This window comes from Nicotiana tabacum, chromosome 15, assembly GCF_000715075.1.
Source record: "Nicotiana tabacum cultivar K326 chromosome 15, ASM71507v2, whole genome shotgun sequence".
Lineage (NCBI taxonomy): Eukaryota > Viridiplantae > Streptophyta > Magnoliopsida > Solanales > Solanaceae > Nicotiana > Nicotiana tabacum.
In genome coordinates this window covers 134,915,379-134,940,419 of record NC_134094.1, presented here as the reverse complement: position 1 = coordinate 134,940,419, position 25,041 = coordinate 134,915,379, and the positions used below count along the sequence as shown (strand labels likewise).

The following is a 25,041-nucleotide window of genomic DNA, read 5'->3' as shown; positions in this document are numbered from 1 at the left end:
TGGTGACTAATGATGAAAGTGACTAATTGTGAGAGTGATTAGTGGTTTTGGCTAGTCGTGGCGATGGTCGATGATCCAACGGTGATTGACGGTTGCGGTGGTGCAACTAATGTTGATGGTAGATGCGCTTTGTACAGGTGATAAGTTATGGAAATGACAAGTGGTGGAAGTGGTTGACGATGGTGGTTAGAGAAGGTAGTAACGTATAGAATAGTGGGTACATTCACAAGAATCTTTTTAAATGAACGTCTTAACGATTATACATGATTTGAATGATTCCAGACTAACAAATGGTTGTCCAACAATAATAACAACACACCCAGTGTAATTCTACAAGTTTGATCTCGGGAGAGTAGTGTGTACACAGACCTTATCCCTACTTTGTGCAGGTAGAGAGGTGGTTTCTGGTAGTCCATCGGCTCAAGGAAAGCATGACTAACAAATGCTTGAGAAAAATAAAAAAACAAAGACAATTCAGAAGCTTATATCAGGATGATTCAAAGAACAAAATACACATTCTAACCAATAACTACAAATACAATACATCCACTTCCCAGTAGGAAAAAGAAACAAAATAGATTGCATAAACTGGCACACATGCCATACTAGATCATCCCACGAAAATATGTTAGCTCTAATGACCTTGTGGATTTAACATGGTGTAGCAAAAAGAATCAGCATCAGTTTCCAACCTGTACACACAACTAACTTCCAAGTTTTGGTAAAAGCAAGCGCTTTAGCAGAGAGGTTTCTCAACAGACTGAAAGCAGAAAACATGGACGTGAAGCAATAAACCAAGGGCATCCAATTCCACAATGCTTACTCTCGTTGCGTGCATTATATACATGTATACATACACAGTAATAATAATAAGCGTTAAGAATTATAGGACTTCCCGACACAATGTAATGAATCCATAATGGAGGACTTCCCGACACAATGTAATGAATCCTTAATGGAGATCCATGAAAAGGGGAGGCTGAATCTATATCATTTGCAGTGTTGCATTCATAAACCCCTAGTGCAGAATGCAAATGGCAACGAATGAACAATCAAAATATGTCATGTTCTTTTCCTTTTCCATCCATTGTCTCAATGGTTGCCTTTTCTTGGATCTCTCTATGCAATTTTAGGTCGGCTTCCTCTTATTTTAGCACATTCAATCATCATAACATCAATGATCAGAGATCATAGGTATTTTGTCCCCAAATTTTCTCTATGCGATTTTAGGTACGCTTCCTCTAATTTCAGCACATCCACCCATCATAACGGCAGTGTGCATCACCAAAACTAACCCATCTGAAGCAAAAGCGATCTCACTTCATCATCTATGTGTGCTACTTGCACCATTTGTTAGATGTGATCATTTCTAATCCTACATCACGTAACAACATATCCATCTTAACATCACATGAATTCAAAACACATGCATAAAGATACCCTCAGTATGACTGGCATTTTGCCAAATGCAACCCATTCCAGGAAGATGTAATACTGTATTTCCAGCAAATGACAAACATTATCACAATTTGTTCTCCAAAGGAATAGAAACCATTACTACCACGAAAAGTGAGAACTAGTGCAAGAAGCCAACACATTTGCCACAACTCTCAAGACTAGCTTTGTCACCTTAATTTCAAGACCATCCCTAACAAACTGAAAAAGTGTACCTTTTCATAAAGCTATAAAATGTAAATACATCAAATGATATTTGAACACTTACAGAAATAACAATGATGGCATCTAAGTACCTGATTATCGTTGATGACAGTTGTTCATGACTTCATGTCTTCATCAGCACTACAGCTACTGAAAACCAATCTTACTGATGACAGTTGTCCGTGACTTCATCAGCACTACAACTACTGAAAACTAATCTTGCTGAGTCCATACTAAGAAAAGAATCGATAGCAAAGTAGTGGAAAGTACACCAGTGTTAATATTACCTGAATCAGTAACAAGATCAGGAGTTAAACAAAGACCCTCGGCACAGTAAAGAATTTGAATGTGAGCTCTGCTGATGACTATATCTTAAGTGAGTTGTACCTACAGTAATACAAGACAAAAATAATCTCTAAATGCAGAAAACAAGTAGACAAAAAAGGAACTGAGTCAAGTGGAGTCACTGGTGTAAAGAATAATGTTGAGTTATTGAATAAGCAAAATTTGATAATGTACACTTTGTGAAAAGCACAATACATACAGACTGTGACATGCTGTCACAGATGATCTAGGGGAAATGCTCTTTCACTATCCACTATATACGACAAAAACGAAAAAGACTGGGATTTTATCTATAATGGGAAGAAATTTGTGCCCTAGAAATTTTAATATATTCAAATCTTCTTCTCCTTGATCTGGGAAAGGGCCTCCGAGTTCACTCCTTCTGGCTTTTAAATGATGCAGTCCTCTGGTTTCCAGTTGCTTCAGAAATAGCAGATGTGTGGCCAAGGAATCAGCAAAAAAATTGTATTCCCATGGGCCAATGTAATTCCAGATAAAGAAGTAGACTGAAGCAGCTAAAGCCACTGAGACAAAATTGAATGGCTTCCCTGCAGGGGCACCATGGCAGTTTATGTCCAGTAGAACTATCTGGGACCAGATGAGAAACCTGGTCTTTGGGGAAGGCCAGACTGAAGTGTTCTGTAAGGCCTACCATTACCCAACTGTTTGCTATCTGAAGGAGCTGCGCCAAGAATCCCTGAAGATGAGTTCGGTTCAGATAGGCGTGTCCCATTAGTCAAAGGTCTTTGCTGTTGGGGCTGAACTTGGGAATGACCATCAGCTTCAGCTCTTTTCCTTCGTTTCCATGCTTCAAATTTTGCCACATCTAAACCTCGGGGTATAAACCCTGGCGTTGGATGCCCAGGTGCAGAACCATTAAATTGTGAAGGTCCTACCCTTGCTTCTACGTGTTGCTCCTGTTTAAGTTTAGAATAAATCTGACGAAGCTTCTCGCCAGACAAATTTGAGAATGTTGATACGTAATTCCATAACCGCACTGTCATCCCTGTAGCAAAGATTTTAAATGAGCCTGTTAACTGAATGCGTTTAGGAAGAGAGAAATTAAGAGAGAAAACATAGCCTCATTGGCACACTTGTATACTGTTTCATAACTAAGAGAAAAGGAACACCCGTGCAACCACACTCCATGTCAGGTAGAGAGATCTCAACAAGGGGCAGTAGGTTATAAACTATTAGCTTGTGCCAAATAATTAAAAAACAAGGGGCTTACTTTCTTGCTTATACGGTTCCTTCTCATATTCAATAACTATTTGATCAATCCTGCGACCAAGAAGTTGCAAGTAGTTCCGTATTTTGGCTAACACCTGGTGTGAAAGAGAAATTCAGACCCATTGAAGGAGAGAGAAACAGAGAGAGAGAGAACTGATGTAATTAAATTAACCTTGTCCTTCGGGAGATCAGCACTAGTAGTCTGCAATCTTTGAAGACGCTTAAGCGTCTTTTCCTCATCTGCCATCACATCTTGGCACCATTCCATCCATTTCACCTCTTTAAACTGCTCATAAACTTCATCATTGTCTGACATTTCCCCTTCCTCTTTAACCAAAGGTTCAACCTTCTGGGCTTTTGAAGCTCTGACTTTACCTGTTTTAACATTTAATCCGGATGAGCTTAGTTTACCTTGTTTACCCTTTCCAAGAGGTGTTGTGATACTGGGAAGGCTTTCCTTCTGCTTGTTGGAAGCTTTACGGCCCACTTTTAAATTTATGTTCTTCCCACCAACAGCTGCAACTTCCTGGTGGCAAGACTAAGGTGAGTGAGTTATACAAGAACTGCAAAGCTAAAGTTCTTAGAATCAGTACAGAACAAAGACAAAAAGATCAGTGAACTTCCACATCCTACAGCTGGAAGAACATCTACAAACTAAGAGGAAGAAAAGTACAACCATAAACACAAGGAATTTCAAGAAGAGGCAACTCTACGCATCATTGCACTTGCTGGGGAAGCACATATCAAGTCACTAGGAAGCAAATGATGACCTAACGGTTGAATAAGTCCAAGATATTGATACAGTTCACCATTGTAAAGATAGAGATCCTGCCATGACTGATATAAAGCAGAAGAAGGTCCACACACGTGGATGAGTTCACTAATTTATGTCAGTGACTCCGACACGACGAGACCAGAACATACTGATACGCATAGCTATATTTTTTTAAGGTTGCTGTTTAGTACAATTGGAGGAGCTGAACTGAGGAGGCTTTGATCTAGTGGTAACATCGCAACGTGTGATTGTGCACACATCACGGGTTCAAACTCTGCTGCAAACAAAAGCTTGGAATTAAGTGAAGAAGGGCAGAATGGTCAGCCCATTATTCACTGAGTTTCGAACTATGCACCACTGACCCTCGGGGATTTCTCGGTTATACCAATAAAAAGTACAACTTGGGAGGTAAGGAATGTATGTATACCAAACAGTTAAACTTTGAATGGACCAATGAAGCTAATGTGGAGGACTTGGAAACTGCCTCCCCTTTTAGTCCTAACTACACAATGAAAATGTCTTCTTTTGCTTAAGCACAAATGTCTTCTTTTGCTTACTTTTTGGCATAACATGGTCATGGTTTATGTTTAGAGCCTTCTGCCATGACAGATTTTTAGTTCTTTCCATTCTTGGTAAAGTAACTTTTTGGATGTACTTTCTCCACCTTTGCTGGTTCACACCAATAAAACACTTACCTTTACTGATTAATAAAAGCTGACACAAAGTAGTACTTTACTGAAGTTATTACTTATTACTGATATTATATATTACACTGCTTAACCCATGAGATAGGGAGAAGGGAGGGATCCCTTGTAAATTTGATCAAATGATTTCACTTTTTTACTCCTAGAAGCATATTAAATTTAACATTCCAAATAAGACGCACTCTAATCCAGGTTGAATTCCTCCAATTATATTTTGGACACGGTGAATTTGTTTCCAAATATTCATTGACACAGAGCAAAACTTCACATGCCATTAGTACTTCCAGTAAAAGCACACAAGAAAATTTCAAGATACTACGGCTAACAGATAAATGTATTAGTCCCCCTTAGACCCATAAAAGTCTGCTAACTCATGCTGATTTCCATGCAGCACTTACACAAGCCTTCTAAAAATGAAGTACATTCTCAGTTCTAAAGACCAAGATTTTGTAATTTGATCATTTATCTTCATGTCTTCTCTGTCATCTCCATGTCTTTTTTGACTAGATAAATTGCTTCTTCTCAGTAGCATAAAATATTATTTGTCTGATCCGTCTCAGTAGCAAACTATAAAATGCTCTCGTCAGCGATTGAAAGCAGATAAGTGCATAACACCAAAAAGGAGAAAGAAGAAGAATGCATAATAATGTAAAGATGGAAGTAACAAGCAATTTTCTTGAATATAGGGACTCAAAAGTGAGTTTTCTATACCATTTGCAGAAGTTGAGAAGCTCTCTCCTTCAACTGCGGAGCTCTTGGCAAGAAAGTCTCATGATGTTGAAGTTCCACTGGAGCAATCTTCTTCATGAGGCCCAGTTTATCATTTAACCGTATCTTTTCCCAATTGCCAAATCCGTGATAATGAATTCCCAAAAGCAGCCTGGCATCATCCTCTACCAAATAAAGGAGTTAAGGCGACCATAGAGAATATTCCAAGATAGAAAGGGGAATGAAAACGGAAAGAACAAGAGATGAACAACAAAAAAGGCTTCAACTTACTCTGGTTCCAACCACAACCTTTAGACCAAGTTGCAGGTTTTAGATAAGACAAAGCACGGAACTGTGAGACGGGATCCTCATACCGAGAAATACGCTTTGCTAGAAGTTGAAGTTCCTCGACACGGCCCAGTAGTTCATCAGCCTTCACAGGAACACCAAAAAAATCTAAAAGTGGCCCCTGAAGGTGAAAGCACACGAAACGTCAGCTCAAGAGCGTCATTGCTCAATTCTCAAAATTACATTATGAACCAATATACAGACCTTTGGGTCAACAACTTCACCTTTAACTGCTTCTCTGCAACCATCAATTAATGAGTCAAAAAGCTCAACTTGAGCATCGGTTGGCGCCGCTTCAACTGCCCCACCAACCTCTGCTGATATTAAGCCAATTTGGCTATCATTCCCAAACTTCTTGACCTAAATCAATGAAAATAACAGATTAATGGTTCTGATATCTACACAATCAAATAATTGATCAAGACGAGATTTTACCATGAAGAAAACACATACAGACGGAAAGAAAAGAAACTTAACCACACAATTTAGGGAACAGAGGAACTATCTACTCCAACAAATACATTTTACAATAAACATAAGCACATAATTAATAAACCCTACCGCACGGGAAAAACGAGTGGCGTCTCTCTTTGGCAAGTTCCCGTAAGACCATCCTCTCACTTGAGCGGTAGCACCATCAATTGCCGGAAGCATGCAGTTAGAATCTCCCTTGCGACGTTTTGGGAACCTTTCCTGAGCATCAACACCCTTCTTTCTTTTATTAGTTTCTACCAGAGGGCTAGCTTCTGCATAACTCTTTATATTTCGAGCAGCTCGAGGAGCCAAAGACTCCTATTTAAAGAAAATATCACCAAAAAAATTATCAGTATAAGAACCACTACAGAAATGCACACAGCACTATGAAAGTAAAATTATATACTTCAGCTTGTCCAACAGCATCTGGCTTTATCCACCGACTCCAAAAAGATGCATCATCTTCAGCACCACAGAAATTGGCAACCTGCATACAGAAATTGCAGGACAAACACAGGTTATACAGGGAACAAAGAAGGAAAAAAAGGTGAAGTCTCAAGCAGGCCTGACCTCCAATCTAAGTGAAATAAACAAAATTTAACAGGAAGAAAAAGCAAGAAAAGGAGAGAAAGGAAAAGCAAAAGAAAAGACGTGGCACATAAGTAGGAGAAATCCAAACAGAAGAATCAGAAAAAAGGAACAGCAAAAATGTGTTCCAGAAGGCAAATCTTTACTTGCCTTGAATGCACTCAGCAACTCATTTCCTTCCTCTGCCTCAGCTCCTTTCTCTTCAACCTTTTCAGCCCGGTCAAGAATTTCATCAATATCCATACTAAGAAGCCTCTTCTTGCTCTCTTCATCATTCTTGTCTTCCTTAAATAGTTCCTCAGCCCCAAACCTCAAGATTGCAGAGAGCTCATTCTACAAACACACCAGGCAAACAGTAATATATAAACTATCTAAAAGGTCAAATAAGTTCTAACAGTCAACTTGCTAATCTAATTTGATCTTCACCATATTATTTGAGTTCCGTCTATATCATACCTAACAAAACTTAACATTAAGTCATCAAGATATTAGTGACTCTACCACTGATATCCTTACCTTATCAAAGAGACTTCCTTTCTTGGTTTCTTTCTTCTCTAATTTACCCTCCGCATTCAGTTTCTGAATCACCAAATGGTCAAGAACCTGAAAGTAAAACATGACCAATAAAATCATCATACCACCAATAAATATAAAATGAAAAGGTTAGATAACTAACGAGACACACTTGATCTCTCAACAACATATTATGTAACATCGAAAAATAAGAGCATTTCAAACATTCAAAGGCACCCATATCTTGTCATACCATCTTCTTCTTAGCCCGTTCCAGAATATCTTCCTCCACACTTTTACTTGTAACAAATCTGTAGATGTTGACAACTTCTTGCTGCCCTATCCTATGAGCTCTACTCATTGCCTATTAGGAGAAACAAAGATGATATAGCATAAAAGAGCATGTTAGACAAGGCAATTTTCACAAAATCCATTTTTTGATTTGGCTCATGGTAAACCTTTATTCAACACACACATAAATAACAAGTTTGTCCGAACCTGCAAGTCATTTTGGGGATTCCAATCAGAATCAAAAATGATAACTGTGTCTGCTGTTGCAAGATTTATACCCAATCCACCAGCTCGTGTTGAGAGAAGAAAACAGAAGTCTTCACTACCAGGTGCATTAAAGTGGTCCATAGCCTGATGGCGTAACTCAGCCTTAGTACTACCATCAAGTCGCTGATATTGGAACCCTTTGATAGACAAATATTCTGCCAGTATATCCAGCATCCTAACCATCTGCAATCAGAAGATGATTGACAGAACTTACTCAGCTAGTTAATTGCACAGGTGAACGTCACCATGACTTAGGGTAAGCCTTGAACATGCCATCTACAACAGTTCCTACGGCTACATTATGCTTCTCCCTGAGAGTAAAAAGATAAATGCTCTCTCTAGATTTAAAGCAACCCCATAGTTAAAAGAAGTTACCTACCTGAGAAAATATCAACACTCGGTGCTTCGTCTCATGCAATCTGTCCAGCAGCTTGTCGAGTATAACAAGCTTACCACTGCTGAGTATAATTCTTTCCAATTTTGTGCTGCCAAATGCATCCCCACCATACCCATGGTCCGCACTTTCAAATAAAAATGGGTGATTGCAACATTTCTTCAACTCCACCACAATATTTAAAAGTGAAACCTAGAAAAATCACAAGGCCAACATAAGCAAAATAATACGTAGTTCTTTATGTTGCATACAAGAAAATAATCTGCAATGTAGACAATTACTTCAGTATGCATTATGCATAGGTCACTTAATATTAGCGAACGTATAAGTAGAACTCACTAGAAGATCATGTAACTTCTCTTCCTACTTCTGCCATACTTGGTCATGAAAACTCATGTTTATGGAGAAAAAAAAAACCCATGCTGCCGCTCATTTAAATCAAGATCTCTAGTTTGGGAGGATTAAATTTGATACATATTGGTAATGCTATTATTTATTCTCCCTCACAAAACGAAAGAAAAAGATTTGGTGTTTGGACCACATCAACCACTACCCAAAAAATCAAAGGTTTCAGTTGTTTATCTACAAATTGTGCATGTAAACTCATGATGATCAATTTAAATGATCCCAGACAAGGTAAGTAGTTACAAAACTTTGAAGAAAAATATAAGAAAAGAATTAAGATAATACAGCAAGGAAAATAACCATTCCGTATGAAGGAATAGAAGATTCATGAGACTCTTTTAACAACCTGATTCCCGCGAACACCTTTATTCAAATCATGAAAATTCCGTTCCAAGATCCATTTGTAATACCTACCAAATATAGCACATTGAAAATGAATGAATGACGAAAACTAGGCACAACAACAATTTTAACTAAGTATAAATTAAGTCATTAGGCATTACTGTTTCTGAAGCGGTGACATCTCAACCCTAAGAATTCGTTCAATCTTAGGAGGAAGTGACTTCTCCACATCTTTTATGACCCTCCTGAGAATGTGAGGCCTCAATTCCTTGTGAAGATTTGCAAGCTACAATACAACATAATATCCCCTTAAAAGTTGTATACCAATGCAAAGGTCACCAGACTATCAAAATTGCATCAACAGAGAAAAGACAACTAGGATAATAACATTTCTAAAGATACCTCCATTTCATTAAACGAACTAAGATTCTTATAATTCTGAACAAAATCATCCTTGCTCTTGAACTTATCAGGATCAAGGAAGTGGAGTAAGGCCCTGCCAAGGTCATGAACAAATAGACACATTAACCAACTTAAGATATATATAACCTCACAAAAGCTTCAAAAAATGACAGATGTTTCGTTCATTTATTTCTTTTTTGGGGGGGTAAAAACGGATATTCTCTTTTAACCAGTATGCAGAGGCAAAACGAACAGGCAGGAATAAGACACTGTAGATGTTACAGGAGAGAAAGATGAACAAGAAAAGAATTGAATGCATTTCTACACCAAAAGAAACAGAAAGAGACAGGTTGGAGGTTACAGAATAAGCCAAAAAAAAAAAGGCATATTGATTAGCTACTCTTGACAGAAGGAGAATACCACCTCAATATTCAATTCTAAAGCAAGCCAAAAGTGCTTGTATGGATTTTACTTTTCCTTCTGTTTTTTTAGGAGGGCTGATTATTTCTTTATACAGATAGGGTAAAAGCAAAAAGGACTTCTTTGACAGAAAAATGCAAGATTGGGCTTCCACCAACCAACATAGAAAAGAATATTTATTTTGAGTAGTCATCAACAAAAATATTTATTCAAAAAAGAAAGAGCAAATATAAAAGTTGTGTCCTATAAATGCTTAAAAGAACATCTTAATTTATACAAGGAACACACAAGTACACCCTGTGGCAAGTGAGACAACGACGTGTTAAAGAATGTGAAATAATGACTTTGGAGATACTTGAAGCTGAAACAATTGAACATTCTTGGAGAACGGAACTTGAAACTGTCTCAGCATTCCATCTCATCTCTAATACCTATGACCTATCACATCCATTGCATAGAGGCAATACCATAATCAGTTTTAAGAGGCTACTTGACACTTCTGACATTCTCTCCTCTTTTTTTATTGCGGGGAAAGGGGCAGTTTTGAGTCAATGCCCTGACTTCAGTGTTATACTATGCTTAAAAGATGAAGAGCTGTGTTCGGTCTAGTGGTAAGAGCGTAGCAAGTGGAGAACTGTGTCTAAATACCAGACAAAAGCCTGGTATTTAAGTGGAGAAGGGTAGAGAGCCGGGCCCACTATCCACTGAGTTTCGAAAGGTAAGCCACTGGCCCTCGGGAATTTCTCGGTTATCAAAAAAAGATGAAGAACTGTGTCTAAATGCTAATGCCATTAGGTGGTAGACTGCAAGTAATGATCAGTTCAAGAGAGAGTATCTAAGTTTTGATGGATCAATGGATATTAGAGGAGTAGTTGCTGAAACAATGTAGGTAATACAGACTCGAATTTCAACCTGGTCTTCTCCAAACCATTCAGCTAGGCACATTCTCTCGACCTCTTGCTGTTCTGGTTCTGCTTATCCCAACCCATTCAAATAATAATAAGCATTAAAAACAGCAGTACTGGACACTAGTAAGATACAGGTAACGAAACGTTATCCTATGCGCTTCAGGGCAAATAAACTCTTGCTGGATAAAGAACTTCTAAACATAATCAGAGTCGCAAGAAAACTCAGACATTACATTACATTTATAATAGTCCTGAAAAACTTGTTATATCTGCTGCTTAAGATCATTCTATTACCATCCCAACCAGATTAACAAGAAGACACTGCTCACAAACAACAGTTATATTCCACACAATGAATTAATCGATAAAACCTCAAAGTAAAATCAAATATAGAAATACAACATATGAAGAAAAAGCTCCTACCATAGTTCTTCAACACTGTTCTGCAATGGAGTACCAGTGATGAGCAGCTTGTTTTTCGTGCTAAACTCCTAAAGATACAAAGTAAATCCAAAAAGCAAAGAGAGCAAATATTTGAGTGCCCAGATATGCAAGTAACAGATACCTATTTGAAAGAAACTCAGCAGGAGAAGTTATCATACCAAAAGCGTTGTATAAAGAGAAGCCTCACTATTCTTTAACCTATGTGCTTCATCAACCATAAGGTAATTCCACCTTATCTTTGAAAGCACTGCCTTGTCCTTCAATAGTACCTCATAAGTGGTAAGCAGCGCATCAAATTTGATAGTCCTGCCAGCTTTCTTATCATTGTAGAATTCATATTGTTGACAAACCTGCAGAGATCACAGGCAAATCAAATAATATGATCTTGATGAGCAACAGCAGAACGTAATATCTGTTCAACTAAACTAAGAAGTAATTAAGTATAAGAAGCACGGTGCAGGAAAACCATATAAAACGGAAGATTCTCCCACATTGCAGTATATAAAAAAATGAGAACAAATCAAGCGCACACTAAGTCAGTTATCATAAATGAGGAATGTCAAGATATCTGACAATAGCTTTTGGAGAGAAACACGGAGCAATCTCACAGTTAATAAAGGTTATTCAAGCTGCTGCAAGACAAGCTGGTTGCCGGGATGCTGATTGGCCATGGAAAATTATTTGGAAATCACGAGCTCAAAGTGTCCTGTTCCGGGTGAGTTGCAGCTAGGAATGCTTGTTTGATGCAGGACAAACTCCAAAGAAGAACATTACCCCTTTGCAGTAGATGTTTTTTCTGTGAAGGCTCTTAGGAATGAAATTGTCAGTTATTTCTCCATAGTCACCAAGCCTGGTTCATCTGGTCTTTTGTTTTTTTACCTCTTTATGGTAATTCGGGTCATGCCAGGAGACGTTAAGAGTTTACTACAGAGTTGGCAGGGGGAGAGGGTTGATAAAAGATGGAAGATGCTATGGAAGAGTGCTCATCTTTGCATTCTGTGGGCGGTTTGGCTGGAAAGAAAGAAAAGATGTTTTGAGGGAAAGATAGATCACACTTCTTTTGTTAAGCATATATGTCTACGGAACTTATACTTGTGGTGTAAGTTTCATATGATAGACAGCAAACAAGTTTGGACTTTTGGATCGTATGGGTCCTGTAATCCGTAGTAACCTGCAATTCCCCTGCTTTATTGTACTTTTCTTGTACCTTCTTGGCACGGACTTCTAATGAATTTTACATTACCATATAAAAAGGGGGTTTATGCAAAAATACTCAATCTCCAACCTAAGAGATAATTCAAGGAGCACAGACAAGATGTTTGTTACTGCATGCACTTGGTAGAGGGTCGAGCTTGTATAAGATCATCAACCTTTAGCATTTAGCTCGTATGTCAGGACTTGTTCCATCATCTAAATAAAATACAAATTACATCGAAAAAAGAATCCATATCCTTCTGTAGTAGGAGGCATACATCACACTTCACAACCAACAAAAAAAGACCACGTGATTGGCGCAGACAGCATATCAAGTAAAATAAGGACATACAGACATGTAAACTAAGTATGAACAGAGAGTAGTAGAAAAATCACACACAAAATGTGCCTGAATATCATCAAATAACTTTCCTGGAAAAAGAATACAGATATCATTTCCGTAGAGCCATTAAAGTTAACAATTATGTAACTAGATAATTACCTAATAAAACAAAATACAGCGTGATTGCTGTATAACCCAGACTTACCTCACGACTTGCACGTGCTCCAACATAGACAATCACATTCACATCAGGCAGCCATTTCCTAAATTCTTTTGCCCAATTGGAGAGGGTTGATAATGGGACAACAACCAGAAATGGTCCATGAATTTGCTGAGCATTCTGCAGGGACAATATAACGACCATGTTTACCAAAGAAGAAGTGGCAATATTTTGTAGAGCATAAAGCATAGAGAAGCCAGCACCTGTAGAAAACCGAGCATTGAAACAGACTGAACAGTTTTACCCAGACCCATTTCATCAGCTAATATAACATTAGTATCATTCCTCCAACTGTGCTGTGAAAAAGACATATCAGGAGGCCAAAACTAGTGGGAAGGAAACATATTGCATACATATTTAACCATAACGCAGAGCCAACTTCATTACCTGTTAACCAGAAAATTCAAGCCTTCAAGCTGATAATCTCGAAGTTTCCCACCCTTTAACCATTCAGGCTGCTCTTCAAGCTTCCTCAAACTTCCTAATAAGGTATCGGTTTCAAATTGACAATGACATCGACATTCAACAGGTAACAACAACAACAACAAAAAACCCAGTGTAATCCCATAAACATGTAACAAGGAACACAATGAACTATATTGTAAAGAATAAAGATGAGGTAGGAGAGGCCTGTTCCAATTTTGCCTTTAAGAACTCGACACAACAGAGACTGAGATATAGAAGTATGGAATGACGAGTTGAAATTGGATACGGTTGACGTTAATGACAGGCTAAGAGGAGGTTAGAGTAGACATATGAAAAAAGAAAAGAAGAAGTAAACACCTCTGCTCTTTTTCCGCTGGAAATCCACTGATTTCCCTTGTACCATAGTGGCAGCCTCACGAGCCTGCAATTTGTATAACGGTTAAAAATATTGAATTTAAAACATTGAAGAAGGAAGTACTCTCACCATGACCAAAACAAACTAGATCAAATACATATAAAAGATAACAAAGAAACCATGAAAATAAATAACCATTAAAAGGCAGATATGACATGAAGGCACTAAATTGACTTATCTAGAAAAGGAAAAATGAATATGACCGACAGCTTTTAGTTAATTATAAGAAGATGTGGTGGAAGAACAAAAGTTTGCAAAGTAACATACTATCAGGGATAGGATGCAAACAGAAAAGAAGTACATTACTCGCTTCCTCACAGAAGACTTCTATTCCTACACCCCAATTTCGATCACAGTTTAAAGAAACAAGATCCCAATATCAGTTCTCAGGATGCCAAGATTAAACTGTTAAGTAGTAAATCAACCTTCTTGACCTTAAAGACGGTGAAGAAAATAGACCTCATGAGGTAAAGAATTGTTCAAAACCATAAGGAACAATAGCCCTTCCCTCAACTGATGTGGCACACTCTAACACTTCCCCCCGCCCCCCTCCGTATGGCCTGGACTATACATCTGGGGCTGGACAGTATGACATGGGGACACAATATTGAATAAACCAAGAAAAGGGATGCATTTGACTCAAAATACCATGATACGAGAGGGGACCTTGGCCTAACCCAATCCTAAAAGATAGATCAAGAGGTGAGAATTGTCCACGACCAAAAAGAAACTACAGCTTCAACCTACGTGGAATGCTCTAACACATACACCCACACACCCACCACCACCTTGCTGTACTCCAAAACTGCATCTAAATTGTGGATAACATAACATGGGGGGTCCAACAATGGAAAACACAAGTAGAAAAATGGGTGTCTCTTATATTATGAAAAGAAATGAACAGTCCAACTCAACCCAAAAGTTAGCTCATGAGGTAAGGATTTCCCAAGACTGTATAAGGAGACAACAGGTCAACAGCCCATTCACTTAACCAATATGGGTACTCTAACAAAGATTTACCAGAATATAAAAGTACCTTACCTGTTATTGAGAGACCAAACTTTCCTATGTGATCTTCTCCATAAATAAAATTGGTGACATGCTGATTTCATTCATCAGATAATTTAAAGCAGCAAATACTGCATGCTCAAGTTTCTCAAACACTTCTCCAGAAACAATAGGTATTCCAAATTTGTTCAATCATTGGTTTCATACTATACGCTAACAGTAAACTATATAAGATGATATACATTAATCATATCAACACATTACAGCATTACTTGAGGAAATGAAGGAACTATTCAGTAATACTGCAAAACAGGAGACTGATCAAAGAGTGATATGGCATAACCATAAAGCATATGCTACCGAATTGCTACCTTGTACTCATCGATGGCATCTTGAGCAAAAGCAATATCAACATCCTTCTCCCTGAGATAACATGAAGGAGACCCACTAAGCACTTGCAGTTTATACAGCTAAAACTAAAACATAATATGTTCTGCAGATAAAACAAATAACAAACAATCCAAGGCAGGGAGAGGTGAGAAAAGACAGAAGTACACACAGTTAATAAACCATTCTTCTGCAGGTAGACCTCAAGAAACATTGCCCATGAACAAATCAACAGGCAGGTCAAAAGAACAAATAGAATGACACAAGTGCACAAAAATCTGCTTACCAAGTTGCTTCGGCATAAGATAGCCCTTTCCATTTAACTAAATACTCTGGCACCACGTTACCATAACCATCTTTGCTGATTCTGTCTGCGATAACTCTCTCAACCTAAGGATTAATTGACCAAAATAAACATTAAGAGCTGTGTGAACTGTGCATAGTGAACTGTGCATTGAGGCGACAGAGGTCTCTAGAAACAACAAACCTGACTGTTCTGTTTGATGATATCCAAGTCCATTTCCTTGCTCACATCATTTACCTCGATCTAATGGACAACAGAAAAATGGGCCATAAGAGAGGATTTTGCAAATAAGTAAAGCAAATCCTGCAGCTAACTACAAAATATCAACAGCAATAAAGCATCAGTCGTTTCTCTCCGTATCCTCTTAGAATCAAATACTTTAAGATCCAGATAAATCTCTTTGAAGCAAGCCAAACTTTGGGGGATGGGGGTGTTTAGAGGAAACACTTATACAGTTAAACTGCAAGGAGCTCCATCAACAGTTATGGAAACATAACTTTTCCAGCCCATCTGAAAGTTGGTCCACTCATACTAATCACTACATATGCCAAGGCTGAAATAAATCTCCACTAATGAAGCAGAGTAATAGACGATATTCCTTTCAAGTGAATACTCAAATTCCACTTTGGGTTTGCCAAAGACACGTAAAGATATCTGATCTTCTTTAAATTCTGTATTCCCATGGCAAAAAATAAAGTGTGTGTGTGTGTGTGTGTGTGTGAGAGAGAGAGAGAGAGAGAGAGAGAGAGAGAGAGAGAGAGAGAGAGAGAGAGAGAGAGAGAGAGAGAGAGAGAGTCCAGCAGCTAAGATTCTAGTATTACTGTGGACCCAAATAATTTTCAATTTTCCCAAAGTCCCACAGGTGCTTTGAGTTGCTTCATTTTAAGAGGAAAATAGGTATGCTATATTACCCCCCCCCCCCAAAAAAAAAAAAAACCCAGAAATAAAATTAAAAGAGAACCAAAACGTATGGCTCCATGAGTAAATCAGTGATTCCTCTTTCTCATATACCAGAAATTTCGAATGGTCTCTAACAAGTCAGCTTTTCATTTCATATTAGCTGAAAAGCCGAGAACCATGCAAAAATCATTCACAAGTCGAATCTCAACATAACTCCATTCCCTTATGATAAAACTTGGGTTAAAAATATTTCCACTAAACAACCAAACACTTGAGAAACTAAAATAACCCATGCAGGTCAAGTCCTTTTTACAAGATAAAGAAATATTTATCTCAAAGATTTTGAGAAATAGTGTATAAAATTCTCACTCACCTCCTCACGGGATACAGTCTTCCGATACTTCACATCCTCCATGACCCTTTTGGTGTAATTCAAAACCTTCTTAAACCCACTAAGCTGCACAAGCATGAAAAAAATCAAGATAAAACTGAAATTAATCACTTTAATATGATGCTATTGAACCAGAATACGTAGCCAATCATAAGAAATGTAGCAACATAAGTCAATTGCAGATCTGGAAAAGCTTACATTTTGTAGCTCAACAAACGACTTCCATTGACAATGCAAATGAGACTGGCCTTTCCATTTTATTAAGAACTCCATCTCATTCCAATCTGGTTCAGAGTCATACAAATGACTTAACAACATAGGATCAGCTGATTTGTTATTCCTTCTAGCTTCTTCAGCCATGCCCTTTGGCTGATGCCACAGGACTTTCTCAATTGAGTCACCATCTTCCTCTTCAATTTCTTCCTGTTGCAGGAAATAATTTAGTTAAACATTCTCAATCAGGGGTAAAAAAGACAAAAAGGCCATGAAAACACTTGCTGATGTAATATAATAAGCAAACATATTAAAAGCCAAATACACAAAGCACTAGCAATTTCACCAGGCACTTTTTTTTGGGTTGGCAGCCTACCAGCCTCGAACTCTTGACCTAGTGGCCTGAAGAGGACTCTCTCAACCACTCTCTCAACCACTATGAACCAGGAACTTTTTCTTGATGAAGTAAGAAGTTTCATTTCATTAAAGGCATCAAGAAGAAGCTAACAGATACACAAGCGATTACAAAACGGTACAGTTAGCTCCAGTACAAATATGCTAGGCTATGCTCAGGAGCTAACAAAATCTAAATACTGAAATGCAAATTTGCAACCATCAAGAAGGCACCTTTTTTTCTTTTGATGAAAAGGTAAAGAAGCAATTTCACCAGGCACATGCCTTTTGTATAAAGGGCAAAAGGCACATGTATTTGTCCAGTGGAAACGATCATTGACGTAGATGGCACATAAGGAAATTTCCGTAAAAAGGAAGAAAAAATAAGATTCAAGCTATAAAAGACATCCAAGTCCAAAGAGTAGATACACAGAAAAGCATAGTATGCATGGGACTCGTGATAACACCTTTTGGCCCTTCTTTTTCTTGCTCTCATCAATTTCTTCACTTTCGTCACTCTCAGCGTATGATACTTTCCGAATAGATCGACGACTCGAAGTTCGGAGTTCATTATTCCTGCCAGATACACTTGCCGCAGTAGATCTACCACCATTTTTCGGGCGGAGATTTGCAACTCTTCTAGGTTTACTTCCAAAATCCTCTTCACTCTCATTTTCAGAATCATGTTCTGATGATTCTTCCTCTTCATATGATGTTCTACCCCTTTTTCGTCGAGCAGATGTAGCAAGAAACCTAATTTCTCTGGTAGATTTTACACTATGCCCACCCCTATTCTTTTGCTTGCCCTGAGGCTTTCTGTAATATTCTTCATCTTCGTCGGAGATGCCCACATCATCATCATCACTGTTTAACTCATCAGACTCTCCACCTTCCCAGTCTTCATCCTTTTCCTGCAGGGGTAAAAGATAATTACCAGGTCATTTGACGAGTCCAATAATATATATAAGTGTGTGACAAAAAAAATTCAAAAAAAAGGAAACAAAATCACTGTCACTCGACTCCCAACTTACTGCAAGGTGACAAGAAACTGAACAAATGAAAAGTGAGAAACATTTCTGAACTATCTCAGCTTAGAGAACAATAATATTTTTTTTTGAAAAGGTAACATAGAGAACAATAATATTCTTTTTAATCAGTTGCTAAAAGGACAACAATCCCAATATAAAGTTCATTCTACCACATACATATAAAGAACCGAAAGTTGTAAGGTTTTCTATTTTCTGGTATATTTCTTGTATACGGCACATAAACATTTATGCCCTTTCTTTAATGAAATTATTACTTTATAAAAAAATGATAAAGAACCGAAAGTGTTGTAACTTCCAGCACATCCTTAAGGTACTTTTGTTTAATAAATTAACACTTATCAAAAAGAATCTAAGAACCTAAAGCTTTTCAATAGCTTGGTTCAGAGTTTGCTTAAACAAACTTGATTACAAGGTATATTGTTTCAACAAGTACGAAATTTATTGAAGTGGCTAGCACGGTATCTCAAATACTTGTTTTCATTTACCAACCAAAAAAGCTATTATTACAATCCAAGGATTATAAAATAAACATTGATTCTACTTGAGAACCTACGGAGACCCAATGCTAAAGACTTTCCTAAAAATATCATCCAAGATGTCACTTCAGAAATAACACTTTTTCTTTTAATGATCACATACAGTGTGTCGAGTGTATACAAGGAGCTCGTCCAGCCATCTATTGTTTAACAACAAACTGCGGATTTAAAGAACGGAACAATTTAAGTTACATAGCAGAACAACATAGATCTACTTTCTCCTATCTGTTTTTTTTCCTTCTTAATTCAACTTCCACCCCCTTCCAATTTGTGTGTGTATGTGTGCATAGGTCTAATTTGTGCCTGAACCTTATTAGTTACAAATTGAACACAGCTAGGGTCCTCATAGATCATGATGCAGCACACTTAATTAGTTGCTAATAGTTCCCTAGATATCACATTAGGGAATCGAGCGCTTCATCGCTTAAAGCGAGAAGTGAAGCGAAGTGATGGATAGCCCGCTTCAGATGACTGAGGCGAAGCGGCTTTAATGAAGCAAGCGCTTTCTCCACTTAAGCATGAATCGTGTGCAGCGACTGAACCGAGGGAGGCGTGCACTTCTTATTTTTTATTTTTAAAAGGTGGACTGTTTAGTTTTTTAAAAAAGAAAAAGAAATAACAGACCTCTATCGAAATATTTCTCAACATTGGAGCAACTTTCTTCTGCGAGTTACGACTAGGGTTGGGACTTTCTATTGCTCTTCTTCGTCAAGCTCCAGGTATGGCTTCTTTCTTTTTCTTCGTCTTCTCTCTTCTTCTTCTCGTTCTCTTTATCTCTTCTTCGTTTCTCATTGTATGATATCGCTGCTGCTGCAATTTTTTTCTTTTCTTCTTCTCCTATTCTTTCGCTTCTTCAGCTTTTATTTTATTAATTTGTTTGTCTTTTTGTTTTACTTTGTTAATCTTAATTTAACTTTTACTTATTCTTTCTTTTTTTAGTTGATTAATTAAATTGAATTTATTTAATTGTTTTCTTCTCTCTGTTTTTTTTCATGTGCTCTACTGGTTTTTTCACTTTGTTAATTTAATTGAATTTTTAAATTATTCTATTTCTTTTTTCAGTTTGTTAATTTAATTGAATTTATTTATTTATTTTTCTTCTTCTCACTATTTTTCTTCATGTGCTCTAAGGTTTATTTTGGTTTTCTTTTTTTAAATGTGCGAGCGCTTTGCTTCACGCTTCATGCTTTAACTGATTCTGGGCCTTGTCGCTTTTTCTCGCTTCGCACTCTAAGGAACACTGCTAGATATGAAAAATGTTGGTTTTGTAACCCCAAAAAAAAACTAGTTAAAAGGAACAAGAATAAGGAGCAACGTATAAATGTGAGATAAAAATCAATATGAATAAAAGGCTGCATGAAGCATCAAATAAGCAAGAAAAACTCCACAAAAGACCACACAACTCACATCACCATTCTTCAAAAATGTTATGAGAAGTAAAGTGTGGTGTTTAATATAGCCCACATAAGTGACATTATTGTTACAACTTATATTATATATAACTCCTACTTATGCAAAGAATGGGAAGAAAGTCCTCTTTACCATTTTCGCAACTTTTCCAAGAACAAATACAGGGATTTACTATCCTTCCAGATCTTCCCAATATAGCACAGTCAACTCACTATCTTGACTTCTCAAATGATACTAACCAACAACGCTAAAAAAAACTAATTAGATTGCAGGATTCAATAATCAAGTTAGATGAACGTAATAACAAGTAGAAAATTTAGCACTCAAGGGTGTGGACTATTGGTCAATGAAGTGGGTGAAAACTACAGGAGACCGCATTTCTTTCCATTTGCCTAAGCCTTGGAGGGTAGAGTCATCGACACTGGTACTGGTGGGTGGTGGGAGGTAACAAGTACCGGATGGAATAGTCAAAGTGTGCTAGATTGTCACAACCGTTTTCAAAAAAAGTAGTAGAAAACTTAAAATGATTCTGATTTTACTCCTCTCATGTACGTTTAAGGTCATACAAACATAAATGATTATTGGACAAGTACTAGATAAAGCATAAGATACTGCTTTTGGCACTTTTCGAGTAAAAAAGACCTAACATACAAGCTCACCCTATCATAAGATACAAGCTTACCTAAGCAAATCAAGGTGAAATTAATAGATTACTGTCGTTGCATTTTCTTTTTATTGAGTCCCAAATCTCAAGTTAACATCTCCGTAAAAGGCTCTAATTTCTCTTAACATCAAATTCAACAGGATGATAAATCTTAACTTTTGCAGTTTCATATGAAAAGACCAAGCTAGGAAGTTACAACATGGAAAACAACCATCAGAATCAAGTGTGCTATTTTAACATGCTTTCATCCAACTCTCCTAATTAATCATCCCGTATGATACTACTTAGTCCTCACATATATTGTAATATGATACTACTTGGTCCTAACATATATTGTAAATGACCAGTATTATCACTGCAACTACACTTGTTGCCATAGCAACTGACAAGGACCTTATTGCTACAAAATTTTGCTGCCTATCAATTAGCTTAATTTTCATCTAAAAACATCTCAAATCTTCAGTACCTCCATCTCTATTTTCATGCAATATAAAGCGTACAGCACCCTAATTTAAATCATACTACTCAATGGAATTCTACTAACAATTTCACCCCATCAATATATCAGATACATTATACACATGACTACGTACAGGAATTTTCAAATATTATAATTCGGATAATAGGTCCATTTCAGCAAAAAAAAAAAAAAGGATAATAGGCAACAAACACTACATGAATTATAAGAACCAAAATTTTCCTACTGCGAAATATGCTAAAAGTGGACATGCTAAAAGGTATGTCAAATGCCGGCAACTACTATAGAAAAATCACAACATTCACCATGTCACATCAGTAATAGCATATAAATTATGAACAACACTAGGCATAAGAACACACCTTAATGCCCCTTCCACGACCTGTGCTACCATAGTCAGGATCAGCGGGATCATCTTCTGCAAATAGTAGGAAAACAATTAATAAAAAGGTAGTGGTGAAAGTCAACTGTGAAGCTCGCAATTGTATTCCAATAACAACTTCTTGACCACACACTAGCAAGAAACGAGAAGAAGTTGAAAGAGACGGTCTACTAAATGGGTAATTATTTAGTTTTATTCTATTTTTCCCCCTTTTTCCCCAATCACGTTAACAATTCATTACGGAAGATGAAAGAATTGCAAACCACGCTATTCCCATCATGTTCTATCTAGAAAATTCATCATTCACTCAACGCACATATAAGACCGAATATGTTAGGAGATGATACAGATGCTCAAAATAATAGAATTTACCATCTTCACTATCATCATCGTCGTAATCAGCATACTCGCCGTTGTACTGATCTTTTGAAGCTTTTGGCTTCCGACTTGCATACTTGCTGGCGGCAATAGACCTTGACTGTGGCTTTGAACTATACCCGCTTGAAGGATTAGCAGCTCTGTAATGTAACGAGTCACTCTGATCATCACCGTCTTGTTCATAATATTCATCAGATAACATCTCATCCGCAGGGACACTTCGACTCTTCCCCATTTCTTTCTGCCTTCCTTCATCTTCCGACTCTAGCTGATCTTCCCTACCATCAGATACCTCATCTGATTCTTCCTCATTCTTATATTCTGATCCACTCTTTGATTCCTCTCCAGAACCTGACCTACCCGAGGGGCCAATCGGTTGACAATCCTTCCAAAACCCAGAACCCCATTTCCCAGCCAAATTAACTCTTCTTCCAGGCAGCACCTGATCCCCTACCGTCGCTTCCACTTCTACACCAACTTCATCTTGTAACTGACCGCTATCATCATTTTCACTCAAACTACCTCCCACTTCCTCATTTCCTACATCCTGATGTATACCCTGCATACTCTGTTCCCCCTGGCTTTTCTCATCCAATATAACAGTTTCATTCGAATAATTCCTATAAAAAGCCATACACTTTCTTCGCATTAAAATTTCAGTTTGCTCTTATTTTCCCAAAAAGGTAACTCTTTTGAAGATGTATTACTGCCAGTTCTCTTCCCTCCAAAAAACCTCTGAAGCAGAAAAAGTAAATGCAAAAAACTAATCAATATTTGTCACATTTCTCAAAGAAAGTGAATTAATATAGTAAAATAAACTAAAATTCATTTTGAGAAGAAATAAGAGCGCTGTGAATTCAAATTCAAATACTCAATTGCTTAAAATCACCAAAAAAATTATCCATAACGTCGTAAAAGTCAATGAAAACAGAAAACACAGTGTTTTACACTAAAAACAATGGATCGGTTACTACTAAGTGAAGCCCAAAACAAATCGATACAAAAACCTCCCCAATCCATTTTACTAGCCCTAAAACAAGCCCAAAAAACTAAATCTACGACCCACAAAACCCTAATTCCGCTCCAATCCATTAACCAAAACAATACTATACAGAACACATACGCTTATAGCATAGATTGATTTAAAAACTCAAAACTCAGCATATAAAGCAATAAAAACGCAAATATAGACGGAGTCGTTTTTAAAAAAAGTACAGTACTCGGACTCTCACCGGAAACTTACGTTACCGGTGAAACGAGAGCCCGGCGGCGGCGGAAAAAGGTTGGTATTACGGCGACGTTTTAGTGGAATTTTTTTGAATGTGTTAAAGGGATGTTATTCTAATTTGCGCCTAAGGTTAAGGTTAACACAATCGATTAAAATCGAAACGATGAAGATGAAGGTGAATCGGATTTACCGGCGTGGTTTTTTTTGATGAATTTTGATAGCTTTTTTTAGAGAGAGATGTGGGTGTTGTAGAGAGAGAAAGAGAGGAAAAAAGCAAAATTTCCTCAGGGGAAAATATTGAGAGTAATTCTTCTCTTTTCCTTTCTTTTCTTTATCTTTGTTTGTATGTATGTAGTAAGGTGATTAGTGATATATAATGTGTATTAACATTTGATTTTATAGATTGAGAAAAAGAGAAGGATGGAGAGAAATTTGATATTGACAATGCCAAATTCCAATACCTACCAATAGGTACAAGCATTTAAGCATATAGTGCAATGTTTTTTAATAATGGTTGTGTTCGATCCAGTTTAGGTGCATCTCGATTATTCTATCAAGTGCATGTTATCTCCCGACTCTCACATATGTAAAAGAATTGTTTATCAATTTGAATTTCAGGTAATATTTAATGAATTAAGTAAGAATTTCTTTTTATATTAATCTGATAAAAAAAATTCATGCAGTTATTATGTGGATAAAGAAAGTCCGATTGAATAATATACAAAAACATCACTAAGATTCTAATGCATAATTTGTAGTGCGATTTGAATTGTGACTTTTCGACCATAAATTGCTTAATTAGAGACATATATTGATAAAGTTAAGTGTTGTTTTTAAGCAAATATTGATAAAGTTAAGTTATTATAGTTTCAAGAATTATTTTCTAAAGACAATTGTTTTGTTGTTTTATTCTAAAACAAATAAATGCTTACATACAATTAGCAAGTTGAATGACTTGTCACTTGCCAATTGCAATATTAATGTACAAACGTTAAACCATGTAGTACAATACTCGTATAATACCCTTAGTCTAGCAAAGAGGAAAGGACTACTTGCAGCACAAGGCTGAGGGTATCTAAGTAATTATATTTTGCCTTTTTGGCCTTTTCCTTTTTATGTGTGTCCAGTAGTAAAGAGAATGAAAGATGTATGTGATATGAATGGCTAGTTTGAGAATTAACAAGCTACACTTACCCAATTATGGCATTATACTCTTTATCTTTTTTTAAAAATCCAATTGGTTCAGTCCATTTTACTAGTTGGTACTAGTAATAGATAAATATCACACGATAGCAAATTTATATTCAAATATAACAATAGCAAAAGAAAAAAAAAAGAAAAAAAAAATATATATGTAACAATAGCAATAACATACCCATTATATTCTCATAAGTGGGCATGGAGAAGTTAATATGTACGCACACCTTAACCTTACCTTGTGTAGGTAGATAGGTTGTTTCTGATAAACCATCGGGTCAGATAAGCACAATATCAGCAATAAAAAA

The 25,041-nt window shown here is 37.0% G+C and overlaps 1 protein-coding gene and 1 long non-coding RNA gene across 4 annotated transcripts; both read right to left on the bottom strand.

Annotated features, from left to right (window-relative positions):
• Positions 1-1,533: 1,533 nt before the first annotated feature.
• LOC142169513 (uncharacterized) lies at positions 1,534-2,079 on the bottom strand. The gene is made up of 3 exons (XR_012699482.1): positions 1,947-2,079; positions 1,752-1,865; positions 1,534-1,656 (listed from the first exon to the last, which is right to left on the bottom strand). It is a non-coding gene; the product is annotated as an uncharacterized LOC142169513 (long non-coding RNA).
• A 48-nt stretch (positions 2,080-2,127) lies between these two features.
• On the bottom strand, positions 2,128-23,859 carry LOC107795803 (protein CHROMATIN REMODELING 5). Of its 3 annotated transcripts, none has more exons than XM_016618503.2 (31): positions 23,727-23,859; positions 22,303-23,043; positions 21,911-21,966; positions 17,879-18,322; positions 17,004-17,228; positions 16,788-16,871; positions 15,698-15,757; positions 15,497-15,600; positions 15,195-15,246; positions 13,758-13,821; positions 13,362-13,455; positions 13,178-13,265; positions 12,960-13,094; positions 11,376-11,567; positions 11,197-11,264; positions 9,446-9,539; positions 9,205-9,329; positions 9,048-9,111; positions 8,282-8,488; positions 7,843-8,085; positions 7,598-7,708; positions 7,348-7,434; positions 6,982-7,164; positions 6,650-6,730; positions 6,331-6,561; positions 5,974-6,129; positions 5,713-5,890; positions 5,425-5,606; positions 3,407-3,760; positions 3,236-3,329; positions 2,128-3,010 (listed from the first exon to the last, which is right to left on the bottom strand). In XM_016618503.2, the coding sequence occupies exons 2-31, from the start codon at positions 22,955-22,957 to the stop codon at positions 2,589-2,591; spliced, it is 5,133 nt and encodes a 1,710-aa protein (XP_016473989.1). In that variant the 5' UTR covers positions 22,958-23,043; positions 23,727-23,859; the 3' UTR covers positions 2,128-2,588. The 3 variants fall into 3 exon arrangements, with proteins under 3 accessions (XP_016473989.1, XP_016473990.1, XP_016473992.1); XM_016618504.2 differs by lacking the exon at positions 23,727-23,859 and adding an exon at positions 23,541-23,680; XM_016618506.2 differs by lacking the exons at positions 21,911-21,966; positions 22,303-23,043; positions 23,727-23,859 and adding an exon at positions 19,621-19,754.
• Between the last annotated feature and the right edge of the window lie 1,182 nt (positions 23,860-25,041).

What these genes read in the sequence shown, in the direction of transcription:
- LOC107795803 (XM_016618503.2), bottom strand. Translation starts at nt 22,957, where the DNA reads ATGCGAAGAAAGTGTATGGCTTTTTATAGGAATTATTCGAATGAAACT. An exon ending in AGGTTGTGGTTGGAACCAGA is followed by an intron (nt 5,607 to 5,712) that starts GTAAGTTGAAGC and finishes TTTATTTGGTAG; the next exon opens with AGGATGATGCCAGGCTGCTT. An exon ending in CTGATCTCCCGAAGGACAAG is followed by an intron (nt 3,330 to 3,406) that starts GTTAATTTAATT and finishes CTTTCACACCAG; the next exon opens with GTGTTAGCCAAAATACGGAA.